Here is a 20554-nt window from a genome sequence, read left to right as displayed (position 1 = left end):
GGCTAGCCGCTGTCAGCAAGCATCAGGTCAGGATGAGGAGAGGGCAGCGAGGGAATAGGGTGAGACTCATCAAAGCTCGGCAAACTAGACAGAGAGGCAAACGGTAGAGTAATTTGAGATAGAAAGAAATATTGATTTTAAAAGAAGACTATATTCCAAGAAACACGGACTCGATGCACCTGGGGATCATAACAAACATAACCCTTTTGAGAACCGGCATACCCAAGAAATGCACACATAACTGATTGGGCTATAAGTTTATGCCGTTCATGATCAGGTAAATGCACAAAACAAACACAACCGAACGTCCGAAGATCAGTGTAGGACGGAGAATAACCAAATAATTTAACAAATGGAGAGACATGATGCAAGATAAGCAAGGGCAGGTGGTTGATTAAATGAACAGAGGTAGAGAGAGCTTCTCCGACAATGGAACCGCCCGTTGTAGCTTTTTTGACAACTTTTTCAAGCGTCGACAAGGTTTTTCGACAACCCCAGAAAGCATTGCCAAAAACAAAGTCGTCGGACAGTGCAGGTCGTCGAACAAGGATACTTCGGACGGAGATGCTTTGTCAATCTTCGGACGAATCCAACTCTGATACTACGACATCGACTAACCAATACTACCCCACAGACCGATCTGTTAGGTGCAGAAAGCTACCGACTACAAGAATAGACGGAACCACTCTGACAAGAGTAAAAATCACTCATAGCAAGTAAGGCATTGCTCCATATTCCAGTCCTAATGCTAAATATAGGTCACACTTCGTCTTCTGTAGGTATTGTGTCTATCGGCATTGCTCTGAAGTGTTCACCACCGTGTCCCTCCACAAAACAATGACTCTCAAGTGGTAGGAGTAATAAGAGTTATTACAAGAGGGATTGTGGGTTTATTTATAATGGTGTCCCAATCTGAACATTGACTATCATGGTATCCCAACCGTGATATTTTTTAGAGTTAAATTTATTATTGTGTCCCAATCTGGGCACCGATTCTCATGGTGTACCAACCGTTATATTTTTTAGAATCAAATAAATTATGGTATGAGACACCTCTTCTTCAATAATAATGTCTCATCTAAATAGACATAATAATAACAGTTGTAATGTAACACGACTATCTTCCAACACATATAACACGAACCAAAATAATAAACCTTGTAGAAGGACCCATGAAATAATCATAATCCGATATAAATATTTTTTCTTATATGCAAAAGTTTCATCTTTTGTGCTCCCCTTTTTTAAATATTTTGGTTACATAAACTTATCCACAACATATGGAATGAAATACCTCTTTCTTGTACTTCTTGTACTTCCCCCCTCCCCCTCAAGCTGGGAGGTAATGGTAGTGATCCCAGCTTGAACCAAATATCATAGATGTAGTAATAAGCCCAAATAATAGAGATGTATAAATAAGCCCTCAAACCAGGGAGAAGTGAGATATTTTCCTAATATATCAACTCAAAAAGTGACGCAAAACAATTGGCATAAATTCGGATTTTTGAATACAACAAAATACTAGCATGACCTTTGATTCTTCCAATGTGAATATATCTTTAAATATAGATCAAATTGACATGAAACTTTCTCTATTTGCAACTACACTTAAATACCTTTCATCCAAGTATAACTTCTCTTCATAAAATATACTTATGAGAAGATAAATAATCTGATAGATTTCAGTCTCTGTCATCTGGCCGAACTAAGTAATGTTTCTCCTTTTTTTCCAAAATGACCATTGACTATTCTAAGATCAATATCTCATCGGAAGTTGAAACTTTCTGCTGCCGCTCGAACCTCTTTTGTAATCTGACCTTTGCTGCTTCAAATATCGATTTATCTTTGTAGATAACTCAGATAAAAAATTGGTTGAATAGGTAAAAGAATACACTTACATATATTTATTTTCATATATATTTATCCATATAAAGTCTAGTTCTTGATAGCATAAAATACCTCGAAATCGGAAGCTTTCTGCTGTTGCTCGAACCTTTTTGCAATCTGACTTTCACTCATTAAAATATCAATTTCTCTCTGTAGATAACTCCGATTAGAAAAAAAATCATTTTTCTTTGGAAACTAGACTCAAATATCTTTTCATCAATATATAATTTGCAATATGAAAAGCTCAGTATAGAGGCAAAACGCAAAGAAAACTACGGGTGTAGGGGCTGAAAAAAATAACTATGAACCTAGACTTAGGGTTTAGGGTTTAGAGAAAATAATCTTATTATCTTTATGGGTTGACCAAGTCAACTCACATAACTTGCTCTGATACCATGTTGAATTTATGGAAAAGAGAAATACTTCATTGACTTCATTAACTTAATATAATTATAATACATGAACCTCTATTTATAATAGAGGAAGATAGTAGATTCCAATTACAATAAAACTATCTTTGTCCTAATTACTCCCAAACTCTAATACTTAAAGATAAGTCCTAGCATAATTAAATAACTCAATATAGATAAAAGACAAACATAACTCAAACTAGAACTCTACTAGGTTGTGACCATAAGATAAAGATATCTTTGTTAGTCCTTTTTGATCTTCCAACTTATGTGATAAGGTTGCTAGTTTGTGGTAATCATGATGGGTCATACTTCTTATATGCTTGGGGCCATCTTGTGGGCTTTCCTTGGTCGTGTGATTCATCTTATAATACTCTTAGATATGTTGGTCTTCCTTGGTCATGTGGGCTTGGACTTATCTTTCCTTGATCTTCCAACTTATGTGATAAGGTTGCTAGCTTGTGGTAATCATGATAAGTCCTACTTCTTATGTGCTTAGGGCCATCTTGTGGACTTTCCTTGGTCGTGTGATTCATCTTATAATACTCTTAGATATGTCGATCTTCCTTGGTCGTGTGGGCTTGGACTTATCTTTCCTTGATCTTCTAACTTATGTGATAAGGTTGCTAGCTTGTGGTAATCATGATGGGTCCTACTTCTTAAGTGTTTGGGGCCATCTTGTGGGTTTTCCTTGGTCGTGTGATTCATCTTATAATACTCTTAGATATGTCGGTCTTCCTTGGTCGTGTGGGCTTGGACTTATCTTTCCTTGGTTGTGTGATTCATCTTATAATACTCTTAAATATATCGGTCTTATTTGGTCGTCTGGGCTTGGACTTATATTTGGACTTATTTTCCAAAGCTATTGTCAGATTCAGGGCGGACATTCCAGGTGAGCTTGAGTTCTCTCCAATCTTCTAACTGGTTATTGTCAGATTCAGGGGTGAGCTTGAGTTCTCTCCAATCTTCTAACTGGTTATTGTCAGATTCAGGGGTGAGCTTGAGTTCTCTCCAATCTTCTAACTGCTTATTGTCAGATTCAGGGCGGACATTCCAGGTGAGCTTGAGTTCTCTCCAATCTTCTAACTGGTTTTGATGGGTGGAAAGTGGAAATCATGTAACGCAACTGTTCAAGAGTTAGGTTCATGCACTGTCATCTGGATGTGCACACGACTTGGGGCTTTCGATGGCCTTAACGGAGACGGCGAGATGCAGAAGCTTTTTGCCCCACCTCCTGATTTGTCCCGCTTGTTGAGATTTTATGAGCTACATCTGGGTTTCTTGTTTTCTGCAGACACGTTGTCATGGAGTTGCAGCCGGAGTATTGTCGTTTATGTTTGAAGCAAACAAAACAAGTAAAAATTTTCTAATTTTCTTTGATCGATTGAATTATCTGTTATGCCAAGAATTTGCTCTTTACGGTTTCTTTACACGAAGCAAATCTGGATCGATTGGTCGAGCATCAACAATGCGTTACTCGATTCAAATTGCAAATAGATTATACATGATGATCTGCAATTTCAAGCATAAGAAAGAAGGAAGAAAAGTTAATTTATTACAGTAGAAAAACTCAAAAAAAGATCCTGGAAAGCTGAAAAACTATTGATTCAACACCTCTTTCCCTCTTCATTTTTTGCACTTATCGCTTCACATCACTTCAGATCCTCCACCACCACCTCCTCCTGTCCCTTCTTCCTCTTTCTTTCTGGCTTCCTCTTTTTCTAACTCTTCTCCTCCTCTTCCACCTTCTTCTTCTTCTTGCTCTTCCTGTCTCTGCTTTTCTTCCTCTTCTCTTTTCCTAGCTTCCTTCTCTTCTTGTTTCTGCTTTTCTTCCTCTGCTCTTCTCCTAGCTTCCTTCTCTTCTTGTTCCTGCTTTTCTTCCTCTTCTCTTCTCCTCGCTTCCTTGTCTTCTTGTTCCTGCTTTTCTTCCTCTTCTCTTCTCCTCGCTTCCTTGTCTTCTTGTTCCTGCTTTTCTTCCTCTTCTCTTCTCCTCGCTTCCTTCTCTTCTTGTTCCTGCTTTTCTTCCTCTTCTCTTCTCCTCGCTTCCTTCTCTTCTTGTTCCTGCTTTTCTTCCTCTTCTCTTCTCCTAGCTTCCTTCTCTTCTTGTTCCTGCTTTTCTTCTTCTTCTCGTTTCCGCTTTTCTTCCTCTTCTCGTTTCTGCTTTTCTTCCTCTTCTCGTTTCCGCTTTTCTTCCTCTTCTCTTTTTCTCGCTTCTTTCTCTTCTCTCTTCCTTTGCTGCCTCTGTATCTCTTCCTCCATCCTCTTCTCTTCAGCTTCGGCACACGATGTACAGTCCAATGTAATCGAATCCATCTGAGAACCCAAGAACCGTTCAACAGTCGCGTTGGGTACATTCAAGGACATGGCCACGATATCTTGACTCAGCGTCCGCAGAACCGACCTCTTCCCGGCCAAGAACTGGGGATAGTTCTTCTTCGCCATCGTGCTGAAACCCACAAACACCAGTGGCTCATTGTTGAATGAAATCTGAGCCATGGGATGATACCTCGGCACGAGGAACACATCACCTTCTTTCACCCTGATCCTCGTGCTATTGCACTCAGAAGACTCGCTGGAGCAGACCACTCGCACCATTCCTCGCCCTTCTGTAACAATCGCAATCTCTGTTGCTCTTGGATTCCAGTGCGGCCCCATCATCGAACCCTTCGTGAATCAAATTCAGAAGAGGTAAGAAACACTGCAAGATGTTTCGCCGGAAATTCAAAAAACAAACAGGAATAATATCTGCACACCTTGGTCAGGTTAACCATGAAGAGACCGATTCCAGAGCCCTTGAGTGGGCGGAAGTCCTTTGGGCTCACTGTTACGCTCCGTCCATTGCAGTTTTCGAAGTCTGGCTTCTTGCTCAGAAGATTGAAGGTCTTTGGTTTCTTGCTGCTGAGGGCAATGTCAGTGCCAACTCGACCAGTAAGCACTTCGATAATGGTTTCCTTCCAGTTCAAGTGCTCTGTTTCGTTTTTTGCTGCCATGGGTAGAATCTGTGGAGGCTTCCCTACCTTTCTAATCTCTTCGATCACAGCGTCCGGGACCTGAAACCATCCAGACATGGTGAAGTAATATAAGATGGAATTATCTGAAAATTACAAACTGAACATTAACGAAGAAATTAACCGTTTCCCACATTGAATGCCATTTGAAGAATTTCTTTATCGAACCCAAGGATTAGATCAGTCAGCGTCGAATACGCCTCCAAAAAGGTTCCCTAAACAAAGAAATTGGAATCTTATTTTGTTAAAAACGATTCCCAGAAGAGAAAAGAAAAAAAAAATAGAACTGAACTGATAAGAAAGACCAGGGAAGACGACGATTAACATGTAAGTTTTCATTAGCTCTGCTCGTGAAGAATGCAAATATCCTCAGTCTCTCTCTTGTAGGCTCGGCGTGGCTCTTCACATGGAAGACAGAACCTGATGGAAGACGGTAGATATCCCCTCGGACTACATCTAATTGCCGCATCTTAGTATCATCAGTCCAAGCTAGAGTTCCTCTCCCTGCAACCATGCGTTATCCTCACTCAATTTCATGAAATAAAAAAAAAAAATCTTAAACTCTAAGTTGAGGAAGTTGAGTTCCCCTCCTCCCTGTTTTTGTTCCAGAGAGTAGTAAAATGTCTTGACAGAAAATCGAGCTTAATGGGTTTTACAGTAGCCTAGACTTCCACCAGAGAAGCAAAATAAAATTAAAAATTGTGAATGCATCGAAACAACAACTCACTTGTGCTCAGAGAAGACGAGAATAAAGCAAGCAACTTACCTGTCTGCACATACAAGATCATGTCGGACTGGAGAAGAACAGGGAGAAACAGAGAATTGGGTTCAAGAGTGATGAACTGGAGATGGTAAGGACCTCGATACCCATCATCAACATCAACAGCAGAAATCTTTCCAGACTCGGTCTCCGCGAGCGTTCTCCTGCTCTCCTTCGTCACCAAAGGATCGTAACGAGATGCACCTTTTAACCTCAAAGCGGTCGCATGAGGAGAAGAATCGCAAACAGCAAGGAAGAACACGAGGAGAGTGAAACCCAACTTGCAGAGATTTCTCATCATGTTTGCCTGCACAGATTCTGATCTCTGGTTAGATGGGGGAAGAGCTTATATCGGTTACGAGTGCATGGGAGAGCAGTAACGAAGGTGGAACACGTGGCTAATTGGTTGCTTCGGGACGCCACGTCAAGCGTTTCTTGGCGACGTGTCTTGCGGAAGTTATTCGTTATTTCACGGATTCTGAGATATGGATCACTATGAATGCTTTCAGCCATGCATGCCTGCTTTCAGTTTTTCTCGTGGAGAAGATGGATTTAATCGATCTGAGCAGCCATTTTGGATGCCATGTTTCTGTTGTTTTGTCTTGCTTACCGGGTTGTGTCATCTTTATGGGTGTTATAATTTGTACTTATTTTTAGTAATAAAATTATAAAATAAATTAAGAAATATTAGAATGGTTCTTACCACTTATTTTTTATCTTTACGGAAGCGGGAACCGAACTACCATTCGATTTTCCCAATCGGACCTCCTCCGCTGATTGGTCCGAATCCATGCCGTCGAGGACGCTGGTCTCCGACGTCACGTACACATTCGACACTTTTGAAACCTCCGCAACTCTCGAATCGGTGTGGTCGGTTGACGCTCTCAAATTCCGAAGCTGAAAGGAGTCTCACGGCGGAGAAGAGCTAGGAGATTTCGCCGGAGGTGAGAGTGGAGGAGCACATCTGGCTTACTTAAAGTTTTCGTTTTCGCCTCTTCGAATTATGGCCGCTGCGGTGCTCGGATCCGTTATCTCTGGTGATGTAAGGGAAACGCGCAACTTCTCTTTTGCTGCTTTCCAATTTATCCTCATTTTGGAACTGGCAATTTTACCCAACTGTTTAATTTTGTGCTTTTTGTTATGAGGGATTAGCTTCCCTGTTGCCATTGAATTGAACATCCTTTCTGAAGGGTTTAGTGTTGTGATTCGTTACTTTTTTCTGAGGATCATCACATGATACTCCGGATGGAGAATTACTTTTTAGCTTTTGGGAGCAAACGAATTTGTGTAGAAGAAATAGGGGCCTATTTATATTCAACATCCTAATTCTCAATCGGAAGTAAATTTCGTGTTGCATTAAAAGCAGACAGCACCATATGAAAAATAAATAAATAGCAGAAAAGCAGACTTTGACAAACAATAAAGTTTAGAAATTGAAGATGGTATTTCAGTGGTAGAGAGATACTCTGGTTTTAAAAAAATAGTTGCTTCCTCTTTTATACGGCCATTGTCAGACATTTGAAGGAATCAAATACAATGGTTTCTTGATGTGTATGGAATTTTGCCATCTCTCCAAATGATGAGTGCAAGTTTCTATGCGTTTGTTGACCTCAAATATACCTTTCTTTCAAAGAAAATTAAGGATGATACAAACCATGTGTAGCTAATGAGTAGAATTCTTTGATCTTAGGTAAACTTTTTTAAAACTCTGGCATGTCACAACCTATGTACGTTTGGTTTGTTATCTACCTTTTTTTAGTAGTTTTTACTTGAGACTGTGTTCATGCAGTTTAGAGGGGGTAAAAGTGTAGGTTAATCGGGAACCTGCTCTAGATAGGGACAGGATGGGGGAACTATCAATGGTTTTACTTAAAAGTCGTGAGTTATTGATGCTACTAGGAAGAAGTGGGGTTTGAGAAAGAAAATCTATCATAAGAACTTGTGTACAGATTTTTTTTATTTTTTTTCATACTTCTAGCTGTATGAACCCTACTTGTCTTGGTATAAAGAGGAGAAGAAATAAAATGAGAAGGTGGAAGCAGGTGGTTGTGTTTGTGAGTGGCAACTGGGCAGGGTAGGAGCAGACTACATTGACAAGTGTTTCCTGGCAGTGGTTCCTTTATTGGAAAAGAACCCTTTATACTGGGATTAGTTAGGCTTTCTGCCAGTGTAGTTTTCACTCATCGGAGAACTATAGGCTTTCAATCTCTTCTATTAATTGACTGAACCATTGTTCTGCTTCATTGTTTGGTTTGTTATTTTTGGCCTTCATCCTGGACATATTGAATATCATGTCATGCATGAACTAGATCCCCACATCCTGGTCCAATAGCAGTGTTGATGCTCAAATGTTAATTTTGGTGTTTTTTTAGTTATTCTTGACTCTTTTTTAATCAAATAAAATATAGAGAGGGCTAAAATTATAATAAATTTACTATTTAAAAAAATTATAATAAATTTCTTGCAGCCACTGCAGGTTGGATTGCGATTATTGCTATTGCCACTTGGTTCTAACATTGTCATGCGAACTGCTTGGTGAGTTTTTTTCTTTTCTTTGTTCATTGCATGCCATTGAAGTGTGAGCTTTCATGGGATTTTATTGCACTGGAAGTAAAGAATTTAAATGTTACGGCATCTGGAACTCTACTGCAAGAAGCCGACTCAAAATTGATTATCAACCACTGACCTACATTAGGTCTTCATGGAGTTTTCTGGCTCCAATGAATTCTAGTGTTACCATCCCTATTTTCTATAAAATTTCTTGTCCTTTGTCCATCCTTTGCTGTGACTATAATGGAAACATTTTTCTGCTTACTGATGCACCATCAACTTTTTCTATGTTCAGCTGCTCAGTGGGGACTGTTTTGCCTGTGTACTCTACCTTCAAGGCTATAGAGAACAAGGATCAGAAGGAGCAGGAAAGATGGCTTTTGTACTGGGCAGGCGAGTACTGTTCTCAAGTTTATGTTCTAGTTTTATTTAACATCTTCTTTTATAACTCTATTTACATCCAGAACTTGAGAGGTTTGGATAAAAAAATTTCTTTTTGTCTTGGTGACAATTTTTCGGAGTTTGTTGTAGTTGGTAGAATAATTGATTTTGTTCACTTAGTATCTTACACAGGCTTTTGTACTTTATAAATAGTTTTGGACATGGCTTGAACTACTCTAATAAACAAACCTTGAAAGTTTCTTGTGCAATATTCTATTAATTCATCTCAGAAAGATCTCAGTGGACCTTCTGCTAAAAATCTTACATGTCTTGTGGAAATTAGCAAATTGAACTGTTGTTAATAAATAAATAAATAAATAAGTAAATTCTGTTAGTTGTTGACTTCATACCAGGTCCTTAATAGTCTTTGTTGAAAGGCAATGAAGATCAGACATGGGGCTCCCCTCCCTCTCTTTGTCATGATGATGGGAAAGTGGAAGGCTTCCCCTTGTAGTATGCTCTTTCAAATGCAAACTGTTGTGTGATTTGCATCTTTAAGCATCTGGCTGGTAGGTGTTTGGCACTCTCTTGGGTTTGTTTGGTGCACATTCCTCTACTTCTCTTGGTGTAATTGTCTTGAGCTAGAATCCTTGCTTTTACGATAAATTGGAGAGTTTAGGATTATTATCATTGAGAAGGTCAATGGTCTATGCTCCCATATCTCATTGGGCAATTAGTATTGGAAGGTGCTTGATTGTGGAATGGAGAAATATTGAGAGATGCTGTTAGTTGGATGGAATAAAAAATATTATAAGGAAATTGTTAGATACAGAAACTTATTTTTTAGATCAATTATTAAGAGGGCTCAACAAAGAGGAAGAAGTATGTGTGAAAGAACATCATAAACAGTTGAAAAACAAAGTTAAAAGATACAACATCATCAAACACACACAAGATACAAAACTAGTCCCAATGGGAGAAAACTGCTGATAGCAAGGTGCTGGTGAGTAAAGAAAATAAATACTTATGATAGGCTCAAATATCTTATTCTTGTCTTACAAGATTCAAAATATTTGCTTGGCAAATTTGTATTTGCTTCAATTCAAGTCCTAAGCTGCATCCTTCTACACCTTGGGAGTTGCATCATGAATTTTTCCGTATATTAACCTCTCATGGAAGACTTTAGGTCGAATTGGGATTTATCTTATAATAATGCAAGATAATGTTCTTTTAATAAGTACCCAAGCTTATGAACTTGTAGCTCAAGTATGCATTTTCTTACTGAGATATAAATTTGTTTCTGTTAACAGTACTGAAACAATTCATTTTTGTGCATCTTGATATTTATCATTTCTCACCTTAACTCCTGTACGGAGTAGTCTTTATTTTAGATTTGGTAAAATCTTAATCTCTTTTTCAAATTTCAGTTTATGGATCTTTCAGCATTGTGGAAATCTTTTCTGACAAAATCTTATCCTGGTAAAATCCTGTACCCTCTCTGATGCTTTGTCAATACTGTTTTTTCTAGCAGTAAAGTATATTCTGCTTATCGCTTTCCTTGGTCTAGACCTGTTAGACAAGTCTTAGCAATTCAGTCCAGGCAGTACTTATTGTGAAATTTCTACCCTGGTAGGAGTTTTCAATGCCATAAACTCTAAAAACAGTATTGCAACGTGTAACTGTATCATTAGTTAATTAATGAAGCTAAATGTTTCTGTGATTCTTTGTTATGTGAGGGTCCAGAAACAACACCATTTAGACGATTAAGAGGTCAAGATATGATGGACATATTTATTTATATTGGTGGCTAGGACCCTTAATAGGGTTTTTAATGACATTGAACAAGAGTGACCAAGGTAAGAATCTGGAACAGAGTCTTGTGGAGTATGATGGGTACAAATCTGAATCCTACCAAGCTAGACCTGATGTAGACTAGGATCCTTCTTCTAACTCAGCAAAGGAAAGGATAGATCCAAGTGTATGCTACTTTTGATCTGTCTTGAATATTGGTGGTTGAGATTTAAAGCAGTCAGATGTATCAGATGTGCTCTAGAATTTCATAGTTCAGATAAGGAAAGCTTGGAGATCCAAATACACAAATTGCTGGAAAAGTGTTTTGTCATGAAAATTTTGTGAACTTACTTTCAGGGATTCTGTCTAAATTTGAACTATATGTCCATGCAAGTACTCATTTTGTATCTTATCATTTTCACATATTTTAGGATGTTCTTCACTATTTCATTTAATCGCATAGGATTTTTTCTCACTAGTCCAAAGGAAACTGTTGTTTGGTAACTGCATATATGAATATTAATTTTCTTTTCTTACTGCAAGGTATGTCAGGAAACCAGCACATTGATTAGTGTGCTATTTGTTGGTCTTCAAACGTTTATGTGATTCTGCTTACTTTTTTTTTTTTCTTTTGGAATAAGAGGAGAGAGATCTCATGTGATTCTGCTCACTGCTTGATGTGATATAATTGAATTTATATAACCTTAAAGAGTTTCAGCTTGCTTGATGTTTACTCATCTGCTGCCGAAACTTCTAGTCACATTTTTTTTGCATATATTTGTTTCAAAAGACTTTGGGGCTCTGTAATTGCAGGTGCCCTTTCTACTATTACTTCAAATTTGCACTCCTTGTGTGGTTCCAGTTTCCATCTGGTGAGGTATGTTTCATTAACATATCATTTAACACAAACTTAAATTCAACTCTATGTTCTTCTCTTAAACTTCTCTGGCAAATATTCAGGGTAGTGCAATTTGCAAGGCTCCCATGGATGCTGAAAAAGGTTGTATGCCCTTGTTATTAGTAGCTTTCTAGAGACACCCTTTTTTTCAGGACTCACTAGTCCATTTATGCCCTTGTTATAAGTAGCTTCCTAGAGACGCATTAGTCTGCCCTTTTTTTCAGGACACGCCAGTCCATCTATACCCTTGTTATAAGTAGCTTCCTAGAGTCTACCCTTTTTTCAAGGACACACTAGTCCATTTGTTGGTTATTCTTTGGAAGCTATAATGAGCACAGCTGCTATAGGTTGGGTATTGTACTTTTTGTCAACTTTCAAACTCACTGGATATTTTAGTTGCTTTACCAAGCTTTAGTTGCTTCTGGTTTTATACTTGTTTCTCTTCAGTTAGTTTCCAAAAACCTCCATGATGTCTTCTTTAAGCTAATTCAGATTTGAAGTAAATGCATCTTAGTGAAGTAAACTAGTTAGATGTCTGATGCCTTAAAACCTGCTCTCAGGTCCACTTTATATACTGTACTTGTGAAAATTATCAGTACATGTCATCTCTTATTTCTACATTTTTTTGTCTTGTTTCTGAATTGTCTCATATTTCTTTGTTGCCTTGCGGTTCATAGAAACGGCTGCTACTGTTGCATTCCGTGACAAAAGAAAATTAGGAGAGAGCATTAGGTTTAAGTTTCTTTGTATGGGCTATAAGACAATCCAACTATATCTGTTTGTTCATGTTCTTCTGTCAGGGTTCAAGACGATTATATAGGAGGCATCTGCGGCCTTTTCTTTTGAAACATCAAGCTAGACTAGACAGTTGCGTAAACTTTGCTTCCAGTGAAGTGGTAAGGCTCAATCCTTTATTTTTTTCCCTCATGGAAAACCTGTCTATTGAAGTAGAACACTTGTTTTTCATTATAGATTTGTTTAAGAAATAAAGTTGTGTGCCTTTCAAAAAATAAACATGAAGCTAAAATCGATCTCAATTGGTTAGGGCAGTTGTCGGCACCAATCTTCACACTTATATAGACATCAATATTTTGTCCAGTTTCAACTATAACAGGAATTTTTTAATGTATTGGTGGTGGAGGTCTATTTTCCTCTTTACTCAACTTTGATATTCTCCTCTTGTAAGTAGTCCTTAAACTAATAGACTAAACTGTCAGCACTTCTGTGAGATCAGCCATCTTCTTCTTTTTTTCTATTTTTCTGAATGATGAACTATTTTTTTTTTTAAGAAACAGCAAGCAAGAATATGGAGCCAGAGAGTGTTACTTCTGTTAATTTAAAAAATATTTATAAATCTATGAAGAGTTCTGTTACAAACTGGTTCAAAGTTGTAATCTGGCCTTCTGTCGTGATCAAATCTCCATATACTCTTAACTAGTTGTAGTTGGAAGTATCGGTCTTCATGTGTTAGTATTTTTTCATTTGAGTTTTATGTTTTTTTTTTTAAATTTCAAATTTCTCATCAACAAGTTCTTTTTGTAGCTATGCACAGAATAATTTTTTAGATGAATTTGTGGCCAGTTCAAGGCTCTGGAATCAATATATACTGCCCAAAATATTGGCTCATATGAAATTGACAATTACGTATAAACTAGGCATGTATTTTTCCTGTTCTGAGTAAGAATAAAATTATTGTGAGAATGCTGGTTGATGATAGAATAACTGGATTATGACTGCGAGCATCCAACCTGCAGGCCAGATTTGCCAGCATCCATCAGGCTGAAATTCAATTCGTGAAGACAATGCTTGCGAGGCTTCTGTCATCAGGTAAAACTATAAGAGCCATATTTGCATACCATTAGTTCCAGTAAACCTCTTCACAGCTCCTTTTTAAATTGTGATAGTGAATATCTTAACCCCCTTAAGTGTAACTGAAGTGAATCTATTTATTATACCATGTAGTTTTCAAAAGAAGAAAAAAAAAAAAGATCTGCACTAACCTGTTGATGTGATATATTATATCGAAATTTCGATTTTCCATGATGAGTGCTCAATCTTGCAGTACTGGGCTTGACCATGGAATTCTTGCTGCATATGTGTCCTTTTTCTCTTTCATCTAAAAAATTATTGCTCAATTGTTGATTATTCAAGATAGTAATGGATCCTTTTGTTTTTTTTTTTTCTGAAAATTAGTAAACCAGATTATGAAGGATGTGAATCAACCGGTGGTGCAACATCGTCCTCCTCCCATTGAAGGACCAACTGAACAAAATGGAAGGTCGAACCCTGAAGATTGAGCTTTCCATTCTCCTTTCAAACAGATGTACATACAGCATGCTCGCGTGTGCCCTTTGCATGGGGAACTCTCATCATCTGCAGTGACTTGTAGACTACTTTAGCTTAGTTGGTTGACTCACAAACTGATTTCTGTAGCTCAAGTTTGTGTGCAATTGTGTCAATTTTTTTGTTAAACCTTCACCTCCTCTTTTACTTTAGAATGTCAAGAGCCACTCGTTTGAGTCGGTATTGTAGGAGATATCTGCTTCAATTGGACTGAAATGGAACTAGATTTCTGAAACTAAGATGTGTTCGCTGTCCTTTTGAGTAATGAACTGGTCGACCTAACTTGCTACCATTTTTGCCATGATTGAAATAACACTTTTATTTTTATAAAATAAGACTTGTATGTCAAAACCTGACTCAATCGGTCAAAAGAATTTGAAAGATTAATCTCACTAGGGTTTGTAGTGTACCGTGTGTAATCAACAATAGAAAACCATCATTTTATGACTATATTAATATGACAGAAATTATAAAATATTTTTAAAAATATAGAATATTAGTACTTTTATCATCGGAGTTGGGTTGAATCAAAACCTGACTCAAACTTGACCTAATTTAGGTATAGATGGGTTAACCCTTTGGACAAAAGGGAGGCCTCCATCCTACTCAATAATGGTTTCGTTCCAAATTTACTTTTTATTAATTTTTAGTTTTTAAAAAAAAAAAAAGAGATTCTTTAATTTTATAAGTGCATTTAGAAATTTCTAAAATTTATGAGTTGATTATTTTATTTTATTTATATTTTAAAATTTATAAATTTTTAAAAGGTTTACCATTGTTAGATTTTGGATCCAGGTACTTGGCCAAGAGTGTAAGAGAGAAGAGAAAGAAGAAAAGGAAAGGATGAAGGAAGAGAAAAGAAAGGTGAGAGAAGGATGGCTAAGGAGTTGGAAAGAGAGAGGGTTTGAGAGAAAAATGTACATTACCCTTAGGGCTACAAGCTCTCAAAAGGCAAAGACATAAGTAGACATATGTTTTATCTTCTCTAATTATACCCTTACGCCATCCTTATAAGAAATACACTAATTTACACCATTTACTACCTCTTTGACGTGGGGAAGGTATTTACCTTAATGCTCATTTAAGATGTCTTCCAACAACCATTTTTATGTAGATATATTAAATATCAAATGAAAAATAATCCATTGGGTATAAAATTAGAGTTCAAACCTATCACTAGTTTTCGCAAGCTTTGATGTAAATCTTGGACTAAATCAATGATACTATTTAGTACATGATTTTCTTCACTACATCATCCATGTGGATAGCCTAGAATAGGGCATATCTGGGTTTGTCCTGATTTGTGTACAATGCTACTTGAATAACTTTTACGTCCCTTTTGACTTACAAATTATGATTTTTGATATATTTTTCTACCAAATGTATGAGAATTGACTTAGCAACAAGTCGTAACCTTGGGAGTATGTTACCTAACCTTAGATCGAACATATACAACTAGGTTCTAATACCAATTTTGACACTATTCGTTTTACCTAAATATGCCCAACATGTTTTCTACTATTACTTAATACTATTCAGGTTTTGATCCTAATCTTGCCTGCTTACCACTAAGTTGGATAAATTGCTTATAACAACTTTGCGGTTTTCAAAGGTCCACAAATCATATTTGCTAACCGATGCGGTTCATTAGCTGCTTCAGAAAGGTAGAGCACAACTTCGTTTCGTTTTCTACCTCGGAGTGTAACCGAACATTTTAAGTTACAGACAGATTCATTGTTTGACATAAATTCAACATAACTATTCATTAAACACTATTCAGTATTAATACTATTAAAAAACACGATTCAAGATTATTGTTCAAAAACATTATTCAAAATTATTGTTCACATAACACTATTCATACATATAATTATTGTTCATACATATAAATATTGCTCATACATATAAATATTGCTCATATATACTGAGAAAATAAAATTTATATAATACAATTACTATAGTACTCCCCGCGACCGGTGACCCGTCGGTTCCCTGTTTTTACTTAGCCATTATGGCTGAAAAGGCACATATCGTGCTTTGTTGCCGGAAATCACCTTCATCGGAAAACTCTGCGTCGAAAATCGCCTTCGAACTCTTCTCCGATTTCTTGATTGTTTTTTTTTTATGATTGTTTGAATAATCAAGAGTCCAATTTAAAGATTTCTGTTTTTTTTTTTTGTATTTTATCCCTAAAAGGAATGGTTGTAAGGAAAAGTGCAAGGGCATTCTTGACCTTTCCTTTAATTCCAAAATTACCCTTGCATTATTGGGCGACACAACCGAAAGTAGGGCTAATTTGGTCTTTTCATGTTGTGAGATCATCTTTTCTTTTGTCATGTTGACGCAACCTTTGACGGCAACAAACATCGTTTGCTAATGTATCTTCTTATCCCAATAGGAAGTCTTGCACTAGTGTCTTGCTTCGAATGCTTCTTGAGCAATGTCGCCATAATTTTCTTGTGTCGGGAAATTTCCAAGTCTGATTTTCATCTCAACCTCTTCTACTGCTTTGGTGTCTCCTTGAAGTTTTTTCTCTTAGTCGTTGAAGATCTTGTACCATGATCCTTATGCCTAATGTACGACAATATTCAGGTCATTCCTTCATTTTTGGCTTTGTTTTTGGATTGAACTGTGGGAGTTCGTTATATTTTTCTAAGGCTTCAAGAGTAATTACTGAAAGACTCGGTATGAACTTATCTAGCCCAGTGATTCCTACAATTGCCGTTACGAACTTTAATCGAATTGACTTGCATTTTACCACTGTACTGAATGCCTTGCAGGCATCAGTAATTTCCATTGGTAATAACTCTAAAGGTGTCCAATAATTTACTCGTAAGAGAATTTGACTGATGAGGCCATATTCGAATAAGATCCAAATATACTTAGATTCGGTCTCAGGATATATGGCTGTCCTGTTCCAGAGTCCGCTTGAGTCAATAGTCATAAAGGGAGTATGAATCCCTTCACCAATCTTTTGATTCCATACTTAGAAATATGCTTGATTGTTATTTCTTGAGGATTAGCATTGGCAGGCACCTTAGGCCTTAGTGAAATTTCCCCAAAAATTATATTAGCGAGTTTAAGTGGTTTTATTTTTTGAAGAAAGTCACACTCACTTGGTTCAATACTTACTGGTTTACTCGGGTTTTTCAACCAAGTGAACCCAGCACGGCTAACCAAACACATTTTGAAAGATTTCTCTTTCGCAAGTGTCTCGATAGAGAATTCGTTTTTACCACTTCCTTTCCATTTCAAGATTGGTAGGTAGAAGCCTCTAATTCCTCTGTCTTTCAAGAAGGTTGAGTTGTGATTTCCTTTTTATGCCTAACATGTCCGGTAGAAATCCAGGGTTGACCTTTACTCAATTGAGTAATACAGTCATCCGTTTGCCTGGTTAAAGCAGTCGTTATGGTTTATTTTTCTTGCAACGGAGATCCAATAGAAATCTCTGCTGATCTTGGTGAATCACGTTGGATATTCGGTTCTTTTAGCTTGTCAATTAATTGTTTAACCTTGAGAGCAACATCTTCCACGTTAAACCCATTATGGGCACAATGCACGTCAATATCTACTATTTTGTGAAGAATTAGGAGGTTATCAAACAATGATTGTAAGATAGAAAGTAAAATCGAAAGAGTGGAGATTGTTGTTACCAAATCATGAAGGTAGTCGCTGATCGGATTTGCCATCTTTTTTTTGTCTAGAACACAAGAAAATTCTCAAGTCAAAAGTATTAGGTAAATAATTATTTTCTCCTGTAATATGTTCAACTATAAAAGAGAATTGAAAAAACCATTGTTGATATTAGAGTAATCTTCCTCGACAAAGTGAATATTCGAGGTTTTTTTTATAAAACCTACAAAGGTTTGTAATCGGTATGTACTACAAATTCCTTAGGGGCAAGATATATGAGGAATTTTTAATACCATTTTTAATAGCTAAAATCATTTTCTCATACGAATGAAAATTTAATTCAACTGCTTTAAATGTTCAAGAAGTATATTTGCATTTTTTTAATTGTTTTCTTTACATTTTAATTACCATTGCCCAAGTGTGTTGTGAAGCATCTGTTTCTAAAATGAGAAAAGCAATTGGATCCGGTAATGTTAATGTTGGAAATTTTGTTAACATTTGTTTAATCCAAATTATTCTTTAAGAGTCCATTCCCATTTAACAGTCTTTTTAACTTCTATTGAAAAGGTTTTCGAATTTTTACAAGATTTTCGATAATTTGCTCACCATTTGTGAGACAACCTAAGAACCTTTGAAGTTGTTTTCAATCTTCAATGTCGTTTGGAAATGAATAATTTTTTTCAAGAATATGATTTTGGAGAATTATTTATCTTAAGGAAATGTTTAATCCTAAGAAATCTATCTTAGTACAAAACATTTCAGTTTTCTTTTCATTGAGGGTAATTCTACAATTTTTAAAGCTTCTAAGACTTGTATTAACTATTTTGTATGTTGTTCTCTTATTTCTGAGAAAACTAATATGTCATCAACATACACTATACATAATCTAAAGAATGGTTTTAAAAGATCATCAATTCTTCTTTGGAAAATATTAGGAGTTTGTTTTAGGCCAAAAGGCATAACAAGCCATTCATAATGCCCAGAAGGACAATCGAATGTCGTAAGAGAAATGGCGCACTCGGCAAGACGATTTTGCCAAAATCCTGATTTGCAATCAAATTTGGAAAACCATTGTCTTCCTCGAATGAATGCAATTAACCTTTCCTTGTTAGGGAGATAATAACCATCCATTTTAGTGGTTTCATTAATTTTTTTTATAGTTAATAACCATCCTAGCTTTTTCGCGTTTTATCTCAGCATGATTTCTGACAAAAAATGTAGGGTAGGTATGCGGAGAGTGATTTGCTCGTATAAGGTATAGTGTGAGCAAATCGTTTATTTGTTGGGAGAATTCCTCAACATTTAAAGAGGTATAAACCATGGATTTTACTCGAATCAACTTGCCGGGATCAATAAGTTCGAGATTGGCGAATGGTTTTTGTTTTGTCCAACATTCCAAAGGTTTATCGGAGCAAGTGGATTCAATAAGTGTCTGGACTTCTTTGTCGGTGGTTTGTGCAATGAGTAGTGGTTCTAAAGGTGGAATCTCACCATGTTTGTTGCGCTTTTGGAAATGTTGATGGAGAATGTGTGCATCAGCTATTGCAGGATTTATAGGTATAGGTAAATATTGTATTTCCATTGATTTCTCGACTAGTATGACATTTTAGACGATAATATTTAGGTGTTTATTCAACAGGTGCGTGGAACGTTAACCAGTAATTTCCTAAAACTAAGTCCGATTCTGTTGTTACAGTGTTTCCTAGGCTTAGTAAAGAGGAAATTGAATGTACATACCTTCAAAATACCATTCATGTTCATCATGAAACTAGTCTAAAATATGAAGAACGTAATTTAATGCATGATGGACAAAAATGGACAATCAATATCCCTCAAATCACTGAAGTATATAACAAAGATCGGATAAAATTCCCAAATTTTTTTTTCAATAGGAATTATCAGTGGAAATCCAAGATATTGATTCAGGTACCTTTTGTTACCAACTCCTAATCAGAATTAGACTTACCAAAACTAAGGAAATTCGAATAGGGTTAAACCCTTTAATACGAATCCATCAAACTTACCGTTTATCGCCACCATAGCCGATAATTCGGTAAAAAACAATTTTAAAAAATATCTCTTCTCAGAGGAGTAAGAGGAAACTTAGGATTAGGTCCAGTAGCTTTCACAATTTACCCAATCTCCAAATAGATCTTGAAGACTAGTATATCCAAGATACTTTGTCATTAAAATTCTATATAGACAATTGGTCAAAAAATGGAATTCAACCAGGAAGAAGAATTGTGTGCATACTTGTATGCGTAGTAGCAAGAGGGATCAACACAGGAAAAGGTCATATAAAAGATTCCAAGAAAATTATAAAATTATCCAAAAATATTGGATATTCAGAAAGTATCATAGTTGAATAACTCGACCCAAGATAATTAACTTAGCCTACAGAATGGGTAGTTCAACCCAAGGCCCCAAGACATTTACCTCTATCTCGAAAAACAATAAAAGATATAGAAAAAAAACTGGTTATCACCAACACTGAAACAACTTTTCCCTTGAACCAACTAGACCTTCTACCAGTAAAACCTCTATTAGTTCCAGTTTAGAAGGAATAATAAACCCCCGATCGAATGCATATGTTCCTCTACATATAGATGATGGAACACAGCGGAAGCCAATTCTCAAGAGCATCGGCTCCTGTCCAAAATAGTGACCTACAAGAAGTAATTACTTATTCCCAACAAATGTTAGAATCTTGTACCAAGATTTTAGCAAAAATAGAAGTTGCATTACAACATATGCAAACAAAAATAAATTTTTTGTATGATTCGAGCAAACACGAAGAAATTTTAAAATGTCAAAATTGGAATTTACAAAGCAAGTTATGTCTACCCCATGATACTTGTTCAAATTTTTTTCGAGTAATTACAAAATTAGTATT

At 36.5% G+C, this 20554-nt stretch overlaps 2 protein-coding genes across 3 annotated transcripts; one reads left to right on the top strand and one right to left on the bottom strand.

The window, feature by feature from the left end:
- Window positions 1–3146: 3146 nt before the first annotated feature.
- Window positions 3147–6366, bottom strand: LOC137952095 (vicilin-like seed storage protein At2g18540). Its single transcript, XM_068799164.1, has 6 exons — window positions 6072–6366; window positions 5631–5809; window positions 5440–5520; window positions 5051–5347; window positions 3954–4961; window positions 3147–3383 (listed from the first exon to the last, which is right to left on the bottom strand). The coding sequence occupies exons 1-6, from the start codon at window positions 6364–6366 to the stop codon at window positions 3147–3149; spliced, it is 2097 nt and encodes a 698-aa protein (XP_068655265.1).
- A 469-nt stretch (window positions 6367–6835) lies between these two features.
- Window positions 6836–14299, top strand: LOC137952152 (HVA22-like protein k). Of its 2 annotated transcripts, none has more exons than XM_068799220.1 (8): window positions 6836–7107; window positions 8542–8600; window positions 8911–9008; window positions 10424–10475; window positions 11601–11664; window positions 12486–12581; window positions 13440–13512; window positions 13879–14299. In XM_068799220.1, the coding sequence occupies exons 1-8, from the start codon at window positions 7069–7071 to the stop codon at window positions 13980–13982; spliced, it is 585 nt and encodes a 194-aa protein (XP_068655321.1). In that variant the 5' UTR covers window positions 6836–7068; the 3' UTR covers window positions 13983–14299. The 2 variants fall into 2 exon arrangements, with proteins under 2 accessions (XP_068655321.1, XP_068655319.1); XM_068799218.1 differs by having other exon boundaries at window positions 8533–8600.
- Window positions 14300–20554: the final 6255 nt, after the last annotated feature.

The sequence above is a fragment of the Aristolochia californica genome, unplaced genomic scaffold (genome assembly GCF_029961685.1).
Source record: "Aristolochia californica isolate CCGP_79_NKW_82.1479 unplaced genomic scaffold, dmAriCali1.0.hap1 SCAF_15, whole genome shotgun sequence".
NCBI classification, from domain to species: Eukaryota; Viridiplantae; Streptophyta; class Magnoliopsida; order Piperales; family Aristolochiaceae; genus Aristolochia; species Aristolochia californica.
This window is presented reverse-complemented; position numbering and strand designations above follow the sequence as displayed.